At 39.8% G+C, this 14,377-nt stretch overlaps 1 protein-coding gene across 1 annotated transcript; it reads right to left on the minus strand.

Moving 5' to 3' along the window:
* Nucleotides 1–312: 312 nt before the first annotated feature.
* Nucleotides 313–14,028, minus strand: klf15 (Kruppel-like factor 15). Its single transcript, XM_024292020.2, has 3 exons — nucleotides 13,695–14,028; nucleotides 10,833–12,398; nucleotides 313–991 (listed from the first exon to the last, which is right to left on the minus strand). Exons 2-3 carry the CDS (start codon nucleotides 12,329–12,331, stop codon nucleotides 814–816), a joined length of 1,677 nt encoding a protein of 558 aa, XP_024147788.1. The 5' UTR covers nucleotides 12,332–12,398; nucleotides 13,695–14,028; the 3' UTR covers nucleotides 313–813.
* Between the last annotated feature and the right edge of the window lie 349 nt (nucleotides 14,029–14,377).

Consider the following 14,377-nt stretch of genomic DNA (forward strand, 5'->3'; position numbering starts at 1 on the left):
CCGTGGGACTAATAAAGGTTTTCTTTATCTTAATATATATATATATATATATATATATATATAAATTTGATAATAGACTATTTGCCCAATAAACCAGTGGGCCCTATAATGTGGAAAATATGGTTGTTTTAATCAAATAAGTGCAACTACCCGAAATGTTCAATTCTCAGTGGGGGCAGACGACCAAAAGTTTCTTGTGTGCCAGTGCAAAATACACAGTGTCACCATCTCCAGTGGGAAACAGTCATAAAACTTTTGTTTGAAGGTTTTTTTTCTTCTCATGGGATCAAAAAATGGCAAGAACATTTACAGGAATGTTTCCAATACTCTGCTGTCTCTGTCAGTGATTTCATTCAATGAGACACTTTTTTAAGGGAAGTAAACAGGGATTCAGCGGTTCTGTTTCATTTTTTCAAGATTTAGCTTAAAAAAACACATATTGGGTCAAAATTAAATGAAATACTCCAGAGATGTGAAATTATAAAGGCCTAAATCATTTTTTGAAAGAGATTTGGCCAAGAGATTTGTGAAAAAGATGTATGAGAAGCTTATTCCACCCATGAGATTGCTGTGTCAAGTAACAGTTTTCTGCTTTAGGTTTTCCAGTCTTTCCTCGTCACCCAATAAATTATCACAGTACCATGAATGTGCGTCACATACTCCAGCGTATGCACACACGCCAGCAAAAGAGCTCTGCACGGCGTCCTTTTAAGGGTGTTTGGACTGTGGTGCCACCAACCTATGCCCTTGTCTCGTTTTCGTCACGCACACCTCCCCCACCCTCTCCTTCAGCGTCAGTCTGTCAGAGCGGGGTCACAGGGGTCCGTTTGCAGAGCGTCCTGTCCTGCTGCTTCGTGGAAACCGGTGGACTTTGAGGTGTTTCGACAGGTGATCGCTGCGCGCAAACTTCTTCTCGCAGACGATGCACTGGTACGGTTTCACTCCGGAGTGGGAGCGGCGGTGTCGGGATAACTCATCAGATCGGGAGAATCTGGGAAAAAAAAAAAAAAGTGGGAATTGTAAAATTATTTTCTGCACGATTTTCCCAAATATTCCATCCACATTTTGTCTGTATTTAATAATCCTTTCGGACACTTCGTAACGCAGAGATGCTTGGAGTACAAATACAATAAAGTGTAATCCAGTCATGATGCTTCATGTGTGTAAGTCTCTACAACTTCTGTGTAAAGCTGAGGAGGCGTCCATATTTAGCTCAGCACATGAGCAGAGTGAATCCAAGCCCAGTCTATTCCTGGCCTGATCTGCTGTGGTCTCCATGGGCTCCACTCACCCTGCAAAGTGTTAACTGGATGTAATGGCTCCACACCTACGCGAGGGTTTGTGCGCAGAAGCAAAGCTGCTCGGATCAAATGAATCTGTAACCAAGACCGGTTTAAAAGCTGCAGGACGGAAGGTTTACGAAGATTTAAAGACAGTTATCTGCCTCAAGATCAGACACTCAATGTACCGCCGGCCTGTTAGTCGTTTTCATTACTGAGTCGTAAAAAGAAGACGCGGCAGTAAAATCCAGAAAGTCAAGAATGTTTAAACAAACGCTATAGTTAGAAGTGGGAGATTTTGTTTACCAGGACCTCTCACCTAAAACCATATATGAACTGTAAAAGTAAATAATGTGTTTCAGAAACTTTTAGCCAGGTGAAAACATATATTCTTAGTGAAAAATACATAAGTTTACAGATTAGAAGACAAATCTAAACATAAACACAAGCTGGCCAGAAATCAGTCCTGAAATGTCTTAATGTTAACCGCATTAGTGTCATGGTTTTACCATCTCCAATGTATTTATGTCTGATATTTTTTCTTTTAAAAGCCAAAACAGTAGATGGAGGACAATGTCTCTTTTGTAAGTAGTCTGTTTAGTTTTTAACAATTGTTTATATTTTGAAGCCCAATGAGGCAAATCTCTTTGTGATTTTGGGCTATATAAATAAAATTGAATTGAATTGAATTGAATTAAAATCTCAAAAGGTGTGTCAGCGTAGTGTTAGAAAACCTGAATGAAGCTTGTTTACAGACATACATTCCTCCAAACTCCAATTTAAAATATAAATGCAACTGTTTTTGAAGATTCTTTCAACTGTTGGTTTCTTTTTGGTGATTGATTTATTTTAGCTTAAGGACATAAACATATCAAATCAACAAATCTACCTACAAGCAGGGTAGTCTCTAATTAAATATATGTATTATTTATTTAACTTCAGTATCTTTCATATTTTACTAACTAACAAACTTGGCTTTTATTCTTTTATTTGTAATAAAATGTTTACCTATAAGAATGTGTGAACATGCCCTGTATATATTGTTTTTGCACTGACATGGTGACAGATTTAATCTCACTGTAAATGTGGGACAATGAAGACATTAGGATGTTGAATGAACTTCGATAACATTTTTGTCACTTTTAGCTAACTTGGTTCTTTTCCAGTGAAAACAATCAGAGTAAATATCAATGCATCGAAGTGGATCAAGTCATTACTTGTATTGAGGTTCTGCTAATTAGCAGATGGGCTCTGTATCTAACTTTGGTTCATTTTAAAAGTCACTAAAAAGTTGTGACTTCAGTTGTTTTCTGATTTTTCAGCATAAAGTGTTAAAATTTTGCAGAAACTTGACAACTTTTTCAGTAACTGTTGTTATCCTTTACACCTGTTATTGTCTTTTTGTTGCATTATTTGTAGCATTATGTACACAGACAACAAACATAGCATGACAAACTGCGCTCTACTTTTTTGTATAGATCCCGTTGAAAGCTGCATCTGATGCAGATTAACTAACACAAGCTAAAGTCAAAAGATCAGAGTATCATATTGGATTTTTTCAGTTGTAGTATATTTTTTAGAACTACAGGATAATACTAAAGACTAACATTTAAGCATTTGAATGTATTTACTGAAGATACTAAACAACCCAAAAAAGCAGCTTAAAGTTCCACTTGGAGATTTATGAAAACCAAACTAAATCAAAGCAAAGACAAAATAAGAATTTTTGAAGGAAATCAACCAAAGAAAATGTTTCTTTCTTTTGAGCCAAAGTGTTTAGTCTGGAAATCCGATCTTAGTTTTTTAGAACTTGGCAAATGCTTTGAATGAATGTTAGTCTGCTGAAGAGCTGAAGTACAATGAAGGAAATAATTCAGAGGGGAGGATGTGGGGTTGACATCCTGAGATTTTATTCTTTCTTTTTTTGCACACAGATATTTTCTTTTTCACTCGGTGGGAGATTACAGGATTATGTTTTTGTCATTCTCAGGTCAGGTTCTCCCATGTTTATTCTTCTGATGTTCATGCTTATCCAACAAGAAACCGGTTTATATCTTCCTTTCTGGAGAACTACCATCAATCAAAATACAATAAAGTCCAGAGGGCCAAAGCTTTGGAATAATCTAAAGTCTACTCTTTAATCTATTTCCTCGTTTGAGAAATTAAAAAAACAATTAACATTCCGCTTACTTTATACCATAAAAAAGGAGGAAAAAAGTATAAATGAGCTGAACGTTCTCATTTAACTTTACATGTCTGTTTCTGTTGCATGATTCTGTTTTGGAGGAGGTGATTATATAAGGTCTTCACACTCTCTCCTGCACTGATATATTTGTCATTTTAATCCATATGATTGCATTTCATGAATTGCTGTTAACTGTAGCAGCTGTTCAACCGGCTGTTTCTTCTTTGCTGTTAACTGAACGAATGCCAGCGATACAGGTAACCTTCCAGAGGTGTGAAAATTGGCAAAAAAGGATCTTGGTTCATAATACCTTTTTCTTTTATAGAGTTATCTGGCAATAATTGTATCCAGTATTCCTAACGACTGCATCTATCAATCATAAAAGAGAATTACAACCTTTTTGAAGATGAGCCAACAACAACCACAATAAATGTTTGCAGGATTTGTAGCAGAAAAACGGCTCCTTTACAGCAATTAAAACTGCTCTCAATGTACTGAAAAAAAGACAAACTGTACTGATAAGAATGTGCTGATTAGTCAGAGTAATGGGTGGATGATAAACATGCACATATTCCACCCTAAAGCATTGGCAGATTATCGACAAGCTGCAGCACGACAGAAACCTCGTCCGGCTCCTCTTTTACTCAAACTGGGCTGGAGTCCAAATGCAACATTCTGCAATCATTTTCACATTAAACATGTTGAAATGAATACAAAAAATGACAGTCCTTTCTATTTTTGAAAATATCTGAATCTCTAGAACTCCATTCCTTCTACTGTCTGACGGTTTTTTTCTTACCCCTCCAGAATTCAGAAGCCGCCATGCCGAACATTTCTGTGGCTGTAGGCGAGGTCAGGGAGTTCACAAACACGGGGATGGAGGGATTTGTGCCGATAAGTTTTGGGTGTTTTTCACTTTGAACGCGGGCTTTTACACTCCGCTTCCTCTAGGCTGCTTGGCGTGGCTTCTGCACAACCCATTGAGTACACATTAGTGTAGGTGCTGTGGGAAACACATATGCAGGCTTTGTTCAAGCTTGTCCTAAAATCCACTCAGCAGGGAAGGTGGGGCCTTCAGCTCAGTTTGGGTAGTAAAAATAACAATACCTTTCTCATCCTGACTTTTCATGTCCTTTAATCTTTTGGATGTTGCATGCTGGAGGGATAATCACTTTATCCGAATGCAATTTCCTGACACAAGTTGGCCTCGCGAAGACAAACCGCACTGAAAGCAGCCAGAAAACCTCCACACTTTTATGAAATTGATCTTTTTTTTTTTTTTTAGATAAACAGATTTCAAGCTAAGCTCGGACTCTGGCTTTAACCATAAAACATTATTTTTGTGGTTGAATTAAAAAAATAAAATCTTAACAGTAGTTCAGAAAAGATTTGCTGACAGGAACAACAAGACATCGCCCCGATGACAGCCGCACTGTTTTGACATCAAACCTTGGTTTTCTGTCTCGGCTGAAAATATGACTGTTTTCTTTTGTATGTTGTTGCCTGCATGTCTGCGTTCAGATCCAAGCTTGAACAAAACCAGGTTAGGAATGAGAAAAAAAACCCATAAAACTGGGAGTCCGGCCAATGAAATAGCACCTCTTCAGAGGAGCCAACACAATGATCTATTCTTAGGTTACAGAGGGTAAATGGTGCCTGACTCACTGGTTCAAGTCCATTTCCCAGCCTGGGAGAAAGTGGGGGCTGAACTTTATATGAGAGGAAATTATTACTGTTCTTTAAAAAAAAATCATTTTTAAATCCCTTAAGAATTTTTTCAAAAGTATTTCATCCTTCACAGCTTAAAGTGGGTTTCCACATGTTGTGCAGATCCGTGATGTTTACCTGGCTGCAGGGGAGCGTTCAGTTAAAAGACAGAGTACAGAAGAAAGAACACCTGCGAATGGGAGACGCTGCTCCCAGAGAGCTTTTGCTCAACCACATGTTCAGGTCCAAACACCTTCAGATCTGCAGGAGCCACATATGCATTAAAGTGACCCAGTTCTGCCCTTTTTCCAGCATTTGAGTCCCATCTGGGCCCCCAACATTCATCATCAGCTGAAAAAAGCGCTTGCTTCACTCTTTAATACTCACAAAATAACGTATGCTATGGCCAAATTTCAATCCTAATCCATAACTACTAAAAACTATATAGTGCAGGACTATCTGGTGCCCTGGATTTTAAAGGCAATTTGTACACCATGCTCACTGCTTTTTTTTGTAAACATGTTTTCTATGCTGTCACGATTCAGTCTAGTGATCTAGTCAAAACAATCATTTGACAGCATCTATTTATAAATCCACTGTATTCTAATGATGAATTGTTGGTTTATTAAAACATTGTATTTAAACACCTTTTTTTTCCACAAAAATTTTTCAAACACAATGCATTGTGGTCTATATTTTCCAATGTAGTCAGCAGTGATGAAGACTGGATTTTCGTAAAGACTTCTGGGAAATTTCTAGAGTACTTGATTTTGGAATTGTGGATTCGGACAGCAGTAAAAAATGGCAAACGCACTGTATGGTGCACTATAGAGTAGTAGAAGTGTAGAAGGAATTTGTACATAGCCACAGGTTATGCAACTTACATAAGATTAACTGATGAAAAAGCTGCTATTCACAGTTTGAGACTTTGTTGAAACTACCTTAATCGCAAAAATGATTACAGGATTAATGTAATTATGTGTTCTAATGATAATCAATGATTATTAGATATTGTGCGAATCATTAATGTTAACTGAAAATATATAAGAATTCTTTCAGAAAATGATTGATAAGAACTCTATCGTTACTTTAAAACTTGATCTCAATGTGTAATGATTATTTTTTCTGCATTTGTATTTTGATGATAATCAATGAGTATTGTATATCTGTTATATGATGTATGATTGATGTTACTGTTTACTGAAATAATGTTTGATGAGATTAATCAATAATCAACAAGCACTTCACTTTACTATTGAGAATTACAAAAAAAAAAAAAAAAACAACCGGATTACATAGTTATGCTAAACATTGAAATGAAGTAACTAAGTAGGGGTGGGATTATATAAGTTTGCTTCTTCCCACTCCTTTTCAAGCAATCAATCAAACTCTACTGACTTTAGTTAATTATCACAAAAATGAATGAAGAAAATGTGACATAAGTGTGTTTTATTTTTGTTTTCTATTTTCTAATCAATGCATTTAATTGTTTCTGTAATGAATTTGAAATAATTGTTTTGTCCTGTATTTTTTTTTCAATCTGTGCTTAAAATAAACCAATCAATCAATCAAAAAATAAAAAAAAGCGGTTGAAAAGTTTTTCAAAGGTCGTCAACACTGTAGCCAAATCTCAGATATTAGAGACCCTCTCCCATCATCATTTGATCTATTTTTAAAGCATTTCCAACTGTCATATACAGTAATTATGCTGTATGTGGTTCTGCCGTTTTCAACCACAATCAAAAAGTCTTCACTTTTTTCTAAGACATAGTTTCTGTAGAGCAGCACCAGTTCATTAGAAATCCAACTTTGAGTTGTGAATCAGAAATAGACAAAAAAGCAGCTTGAAAAAGAGTGTATTTGTGACCTAGAAGATCTGTTGGGCGAGCCATGAGCTCTCTGCTCTAATCTTAGCGACAAAGAGGGGAAGGGGGGCGGGGTTGCTCAGCGACAATGGTCCCATCAACGACTAAAATAAAAAAAATAAATAAATAAATAAATAAATACTTAGAAATGTTATTTTGTGACTATTTTTTTTAAATGTGTCAGAAAAATGCCACAAGTACATGTTAAAATACCTAAACAACTTTTATTGACATGGGCCTTAAATCATTTTGCTCTTTAGGTATAATTTGACCAAATCAGCATCTTCAATGACTCATGATAGACACAAACACAGATAAGTTGGGCTCAATTTACCTCTGATTTACCACTCAAATAACTCTAGGGTCTTTAAGATAAGGTAATCCTCAACAACTACTAGACATTAGGGCTGGGTATCAATAATAATTCCCAGAATCGATTTGAATTGATTCACAAAAGCCTGAATCGATTCAATTCAGATTTTTTCTGATCCACTCAATTCGATTTAATTCAATTTTGAGTGTACTCATTTATATACATTTGTTTAGAAATACATTAATAATCTACAGTTTGTTTTGAATATATTTATATTAATCTGATTCTGTTCACATACTGTAAAATGTGTCATTGAAATAATTATATTGTTAATATCATCCAGTGTTACATGGGTTCTTAAACAGCGAAGCTCCAACAAAAATGTTCAGATCATTAACATTGTAAACATTGTTCTGCCTCTCCTGGAGGACGTTTCAGTTTGCCTAAAAAAATTAGGAAAATTCACGAGTTAATAAAGATGTTCATTTGATCAGCAATGTACGTTTAGGTCGACCAAGTGTTAGCATTAGCCGTCCTATGGGAAATTCCAATAAATGTTAGCATCAAGCTAGCGGGCTTTAGTTTTATGTTCTAAATCGATTTATATTTTTATGAATCAATTATTGATCTGTTAAGCTTAAATCAATTCAAATCAATTATTAATTTTTATCAACCCAGCCCCATTAGACATTAAAGGACATATGAGTAAATGTGCTAAACCTTACATTTAGATTGATTGGTTTACATTTATATTAAATTTGGTTTTAATAAATTAAGCATCAAATCTATGATTTTACCAAAGAGAAGCTTGTTCCTCTCAAAGGAAGAAGTTCTTAGATATTACTGCACTCGAGGAAGACTTAAAGCAGAAGTGCACAAAGAATGACAACCATGTCCTGAAAGAGCACTCACGTTCTGAAGTTGAACTTTACTTATATAAAAGGTTTCTGTCTCTTTTTTTTCCAGACACACATTTAGCCTCAAAACACAAAATGTGAACCCAACTTCCAGCAAATCCAGCTTAGAACAAGACTTCTGCATTAGCTGAGACTCATGTCCATGTTTTGGCTCGATGGCAGAGAAAGAACTGCTAAATTTAAAAGGGTTCACTGTCAGAAATTTTAAGCAAACAAAATGGGATGTTTGTGGAGTAACAAGTTAGACTAATCTGTCAAGCATTAGAAGATCCAAAAAGGTTTGATCAACTGCCTGAGTCAAGAAGATCAACATGTGACTCAACAGCTTTGGATTTAGATTCCAAGAGTTCTGCTGTTCTGTTATTCTTGGTGGAGAAAGGGGGCACTGCTCCAGTTTCAGATCAGTAAGAAGCCTTAGTTTAGCGTCATCGTTCAGCGGGATGAGAGGCTGAAAAAGACTTGAGTGCACACACGGCAGGAAGATAATATTTTGACTCCGAAGAACAGCCCTCATGGAGGCGATAGATCCACATCAATCACATGGTTTTCATGTCTAAACTCAAAATATGTTCAGCAGCTTTTGTTTCTCTACATTACAGTACATTTCAAAATGTTCCATAGCAACCTGTATCCAGGTCTGCTACGCACACATCTTTAAAGACACACTCTAATTTTGATCTATTTTTAAAGTGTTAGTAGGGCTGCCTCGACTAGTCGATTAATCACAAATATATCGACTATTAAAATAGTCGACAACTAATTTAACAGTTGATTAGTCTTTTTTTAAAACTCAAAACTACAATGTGTGCTTTCTAGTGCCTCGTCTGCCATTGTCTTTGACACACGTGCAGTAATGCTAATCCAGGTCAGTAGTGATGTCACAGGAAGTTCTAGAAAGATTCAGGTACCATAACAACACGCCAATGGAACTTAAAAGACAAAAAACAAAAGTGTCGAATGCATTATCTGCAAAACAGAACTTATGTCCATGAACATCTGGAGAGGGAGCACATTGTGACTGAGTACAACAACGCTGAAGACAGATCACCGTCTAGGTAAGCTAAGCTAACATCACCCACACCTGAAAGCGCTTTACACTCTCTGCTGCTAATCTACTTAACCTAACATTAGGGGTGCAACAAAAATACCAAGCAATACCAGAGCTATCCAGACGTAGTTCTGATCCAGATTCCAGCTCAGACGAGGAAAACAAAAACGTCCATGGATCTATCTGTCTACAAGTGGATGCATCAGTGAATTTTCTGGCACAAAATTATGTTTTTTTTTTTTTTTTTCTTTTTTTAAATCTGCTTCTAATTCACAAGGATGTGAATAAAGAAAAACAAAAAAAAACAAAACAAAAAAAGAAATGTAATGCTTAATGTTCTTTACATATGTCCTCGATCACGAGGAAAATGCCCATAGAACATGTAAAAAACATTTCATTTTAGTGGGTCTTCAAGTAAGAATTAAAATAAAAATAGATGCTTTAAAAAAAAAAAATGTCCAAAAACTTTCAAGTCTGGTGTCAAAAATAATCAAAGGGAGAAAAACCTGTTCAGGCCTCTTCTCCATTGACTGCGTGTTGCTAAGCTCCGAATTAGTAACTCCAGATTTTCGTCATTTCTAGGAAAAACCTTTGTTTTTACCAACTACAGCATCAGTTTCACGCAAGACGTCTCCATTTACATATGAATGGCATCACGGCCGACTTCCATTCACACACAGTGTGTGTACCATTGGGCAACAACTGCAAGTACAGAGGAAGAATTCATTGACCAGCAGGTCAAAAGCTGTACTTTGGATCAGCATGTTCAAAACAACGTTCTGACCCAGATGGTAGGAAACCCTTAAAGAACAGAGTAAGCCAGAGGTTTATGGCAAACTTTAAAGACGTATCATGTATTCATAAACACGTCAGTGAAAAGACACCATGGAGGACGGGGGGTTTGTTACATAAATGTGTTGCAGACAGTGAGTAAACAGGTGTAATAGTTAACAGCAGGACAAAGTCTGCCAAGAAACAACTTCAAAGGTTCTCCTATCTAATCTATAACCTCAGTGCAGTTCAACAACACACAGATAGCAGGGACACAACCAGCTGCTAGAACAGAACGAGCTGATGACAACAGTCCTCTATACTAGCTCATCCACTCTCACGGTCAACAGCAAACTTTATGCATCTCTACAATCCTGTAAAAACTAAGAAAAGACTTTTTTTTCTAGAAAACAGCAAAAACAAAGAGGAAAAAGGACAAAAACAAACTTGAAAACACTGCAAGAGAGGGAAAACCTTATCTCTTTTACCTTTAACTACCCTTAGATAAACAAGCTCAGTTCATTACAAGTCAAAGTGTTTTGTTACATATTATCAACAGCTGACTTAAAGTGTGTGAATATGGACTCGGATGGGAAGGAAGTTGTTAAGCCTGATTGGTCTAATCACTGTGAAGATAAGCATCATCCTGGTATTACATTGATGGGACTCCATGTTGTTTGTTATCTCTATTAGCCCAGTTAGGCTGAAGTGTTTCAGGTTAGTGTGAGGGGGCTGCCTCTGCTCACCTCCATCCACAGCCCGGCCACGTGCAGGCAAACGGCTTCTCCCCCGTGTGCCTCCGCAGGTGCGCTTTCAGGTGGCTGCTCTTGGTGTACATCTTGTTGCAGCCGGGAAAAGAGCACTTGTGCATTTTAATGAGGTCTGCGACTGCGCTTTTCTGGCAGCGCTGCCCTCCGGCGAGGACCCCTGCAGCCAGACTGCCGCCCAAGCTTCCGTCCCCGAGCCCTGTGGGTTTAGCAGCAATGGGAACCGGTGCGATCCGGACAAATTTGGACGAACCAGCACTTCCCATTTTGTTTGCGCTAGCAGCTGCCGGGGAAAGTAACTGGGGCACCAAAGCAAAAGTTTGCCCCTGGATGGTGACCAGGAGCTGCGCGATTTTGATATCAGATGGACCTTGGGCAGGCTGGGAATGGGCTTTCTGAGGCTGACTGGTCACAGCGTCTGATATGGCATTGGGATTTGGTTCTTGTTTGATCTGGATGGGCTGGATTTGAAGAATGACAGGCACAGTGGAAGAAGCATTGGCACTTTCAGACGAATCTGATGAGGATCCACAGTCCTCCTGTTTGATCCCATCAACCCGACTGTCGGCTGAAGTAGCATCCAGCATCGACGGCGAGCAGTCCATCTCTGATGGATCTGATGACCTCTTTAGCGCATCTTTGGTCTCTAGAAAGGAGGGAAGTGGAGAATGCGCCACAGGCACAGTCTGATCCGAGTTTCGCGGCGACGACTGTCCCGCCCATGTCCTCGAACCCTCCGCCTCAGCATCGTCAGACGTTGATGTCTCAGGTGACATCGCCTCCTCACTGCCGTCCTCCTCTTTTTCCATCCCAACAATCATGTTCTCCTCCAGGAACTCCTCAATCTCCTCCAGAGTGGGCTGAAAGAGGAGTGCTTCAGGATCCTGCAGCTCGTCAAGGAAAACCGGGAACTCGAAAACGTCCTCTTTGGTGTGCTGCTGCAGGACGTTCGGCCGCTGCTCCCTCTTGGGCTCCCATGTCAGGCCTATGGCAGGCGAGTCCAGGCCCATGACATGGGAGGGGGTTGTGGAGGATGAGGAGGTAGTAGAGGAGAGACAAAGAGAGGAGCAGAGAGGAAAGGAGACAGAGCTGGAGCTGCCGTTGGAGCTCAATGAGGTGGTCACAGATCCTTGTGAGAGTAGGAGGTCCAACAGGCTCTCTTGACTTTCTCCTCCTGAGGAGCTGCAGCACCCATTGCTCCTTCTGCTCTTGCTCTCGTAGCTGGCGTGAGACACAGACGAGGAGGACTCTGGGCTGGAGCAGTGGGAGGAGCAAAGGCTGGAGGAGTCACTGAGGTCATCCTCAGAGAGGCAAGGTGGAGAGAAGAGGGTCACCCCTTGGTAGGACTGGTGATGGTAGGAGCACGCGTCGGTTACCATGACACCCAGGGTGTGGTGGCCAGCGCAGTTGTAGTCAGGCCTCGGAGAGCCGGTGCAATACAGGAAGGTCTCCTCACCAAGAGGCAGGTGATCAACCATTCCTGTAGGGAGGGATGCCTGCCGACTGCTTCGCTCTTAAGATCAAGCAGCTTACCACAAAGTCTACCTGTGAAGGAGAAACAGACGTCAAAACCATCCTACAGACATTCTGTCTGACCACCAGTCTGAACAATCTGACCAAAGGCAGGACATCCAAGCTCGAGAGATCAGGCACCCGTCTGTGGTCAGTCTGACCTGCGCTTGTGGTTAATGTTTCACACAACTGCCCGTCAAGTGTCAATAAGTGTACAGCACTGTGGAGTAAAACGTGAAATTCTTGGACTTGACGGACTACCTGCAGCTCGTTTAGGAGCTTTTAACTTGAAGGGCGAAAAGAGTCAAGCACATGTCAGGAAAAAGGAATTTGAAAACCTGTGCGTGTGTGTGGGCGCGTGCATGCATGTGCACTCTGCAGCTGCTAGCTTCAAGCTGACCATGTGGAGTCAGGGTTTCCCATTTCTCACCCCATCTAAGATTAAAGCCACATGGTCATTTAACTGTGTATTATACCCCCTCTTTCTACTAACTGATCTCAATCCAAAATAATAATAATAAAAATGTTGCTATGAAGCAAAAGTGAGATTAAAAAGAGGCAGTTTTTACATCTATTCAGATTAGGATCAACATTGTTTCAATGGGATGACAAGTGGGGATTAATGTTCTATTTTAGGCTTCAGGAACCACGTGCAGTGTCTAGATTTACATGGATTAAAAATATTAGACAATATCAAGTGTCTCCAGGGTAAATTGTGATTAAACATGAGATTTAACTCCCTTTAAAAACTATCCTGTTGCAGGACAAAATGTGAAAAAAACGTGCGCCCTCTTCTGCTAAAAAACAAAGCAGCTCGCTGTTTAAAAAAAAAAGGGAGGGGGGGTCCAGGGGTCCTAAAGGGGTTCCATGTTTGCCCTTTTTTCCAGGTTGATACATTTGAAATGTTTTTTTTTACTGAGTTTTTTTTAACAAGAGTGGTAGGGGTAAGTGGCATGGAAAGGCTGCAGCAGCTGCTATTACAACTTGGCAAAGTTTGAAGTCATTTGTCCTGCAGCAGCCCTGAAACATCAAGACGCCTCCTGACAGCGTGATGCTCCAACCCTGCGCGAAGCAAATCGGAATCTGCGGCATGTTTAACGCTTCTGGCGGTGACAGCGAGTCCAGCCACAGCCTCGATTTGCTTTGCCTAAATGATAGAATAACTCAGTCCTGACAAAAAAGTCACTCTTTCTGCTCCTTGCATTGTGAACATGAGCTTTGCGCGTGGATGGATCGCTTCTCTCATTTCAAAATCACGACCAAAAAAAAAAAAAAAATCAGAAAACATCCTCGCGGAGACACACGCATCCTTTAATAGAAAGCACTCACCTGAAGCTGCGGGGAAAACCCGCACCGTCACGCTGTGCGCTCCTGTCTTCAAAGTTTGTGCGTAAAGGCGCACGACGCCAATACTATTCCAGCAGCACGAGCTTTGCGCAGCGGTCCCCACTGTTTCTCTCTGTCTTTACACATACACACACACAAATACCCGAGAACACACTCCCCCGCCTCCCCCTGAAGAGCCTCGGCGTCACATGATCGCTGCTGGCCGACTTACGGAAGTCAGATGAAGGCTCGCCTGCTCGGCGCGTCCTGATTGGATCCCGGTGAAGTGGGGATCATAAATCACTGTCATGGCCCCTATTGTTGCTTCACTCAGACTTAAGGCAGGTCATGCAGGTGCTGAAAAGCTCCACTTGCAAAATATTCCCATTACCCTTGAGGGTGCACTTCAAAGTCTTATGAATTATTGCTGTTTCAACTTCCTTTTTTTTTGTAACAAATGAATGAGCAGATTTACAGTTAAAAATAGGAACAACACAGTCACGTTTTTCAAAACAAGAGCCCTTTAATCCTGCAGGGAAAGCTCATGGACTTCGGAAACTCCAAACAAACCTTTTGCTTGTTACGGAGCGACATGTCTGAGTAAGTGGCTCGCTGAATGAGGGAGTCATTGAGCCTGTTGGTTTACACACTGACTAATAACATCAGCAGCAGAAGTTTTGCTTTCA

Source organism: Oryzias melastigma, linkage group LG7 (genome assembly GCF_002922805.2).
Source record: "Oryzias melastigma strain HK-1 linkage group LG7, ASM292280v2, whole genome shotgun sequence".
NCBI classification, from domain to species: Eukaryota; Metazoa; Chordata; class Actinopteri; order Beloniformes; family Adrianichthyidae; genus Oryzias; species Oryzias melastigma.

Coding starts and splice junctions, on each gene's coding strand:
- klf15 (XM_024292020.2), bottom strand. CDS start 12,331: ATGGTTGATCACCTGCCTCTTGGTGAGGAGACCTTCCTGTATTGCACC. Junction 992..10,832: donor TGGCCGGGCTGTGGATGGAG/GTGAGCAGAGGC, acceptor TTTTTTTCCCAG/ATTCTCCCGATCTGATGAGT.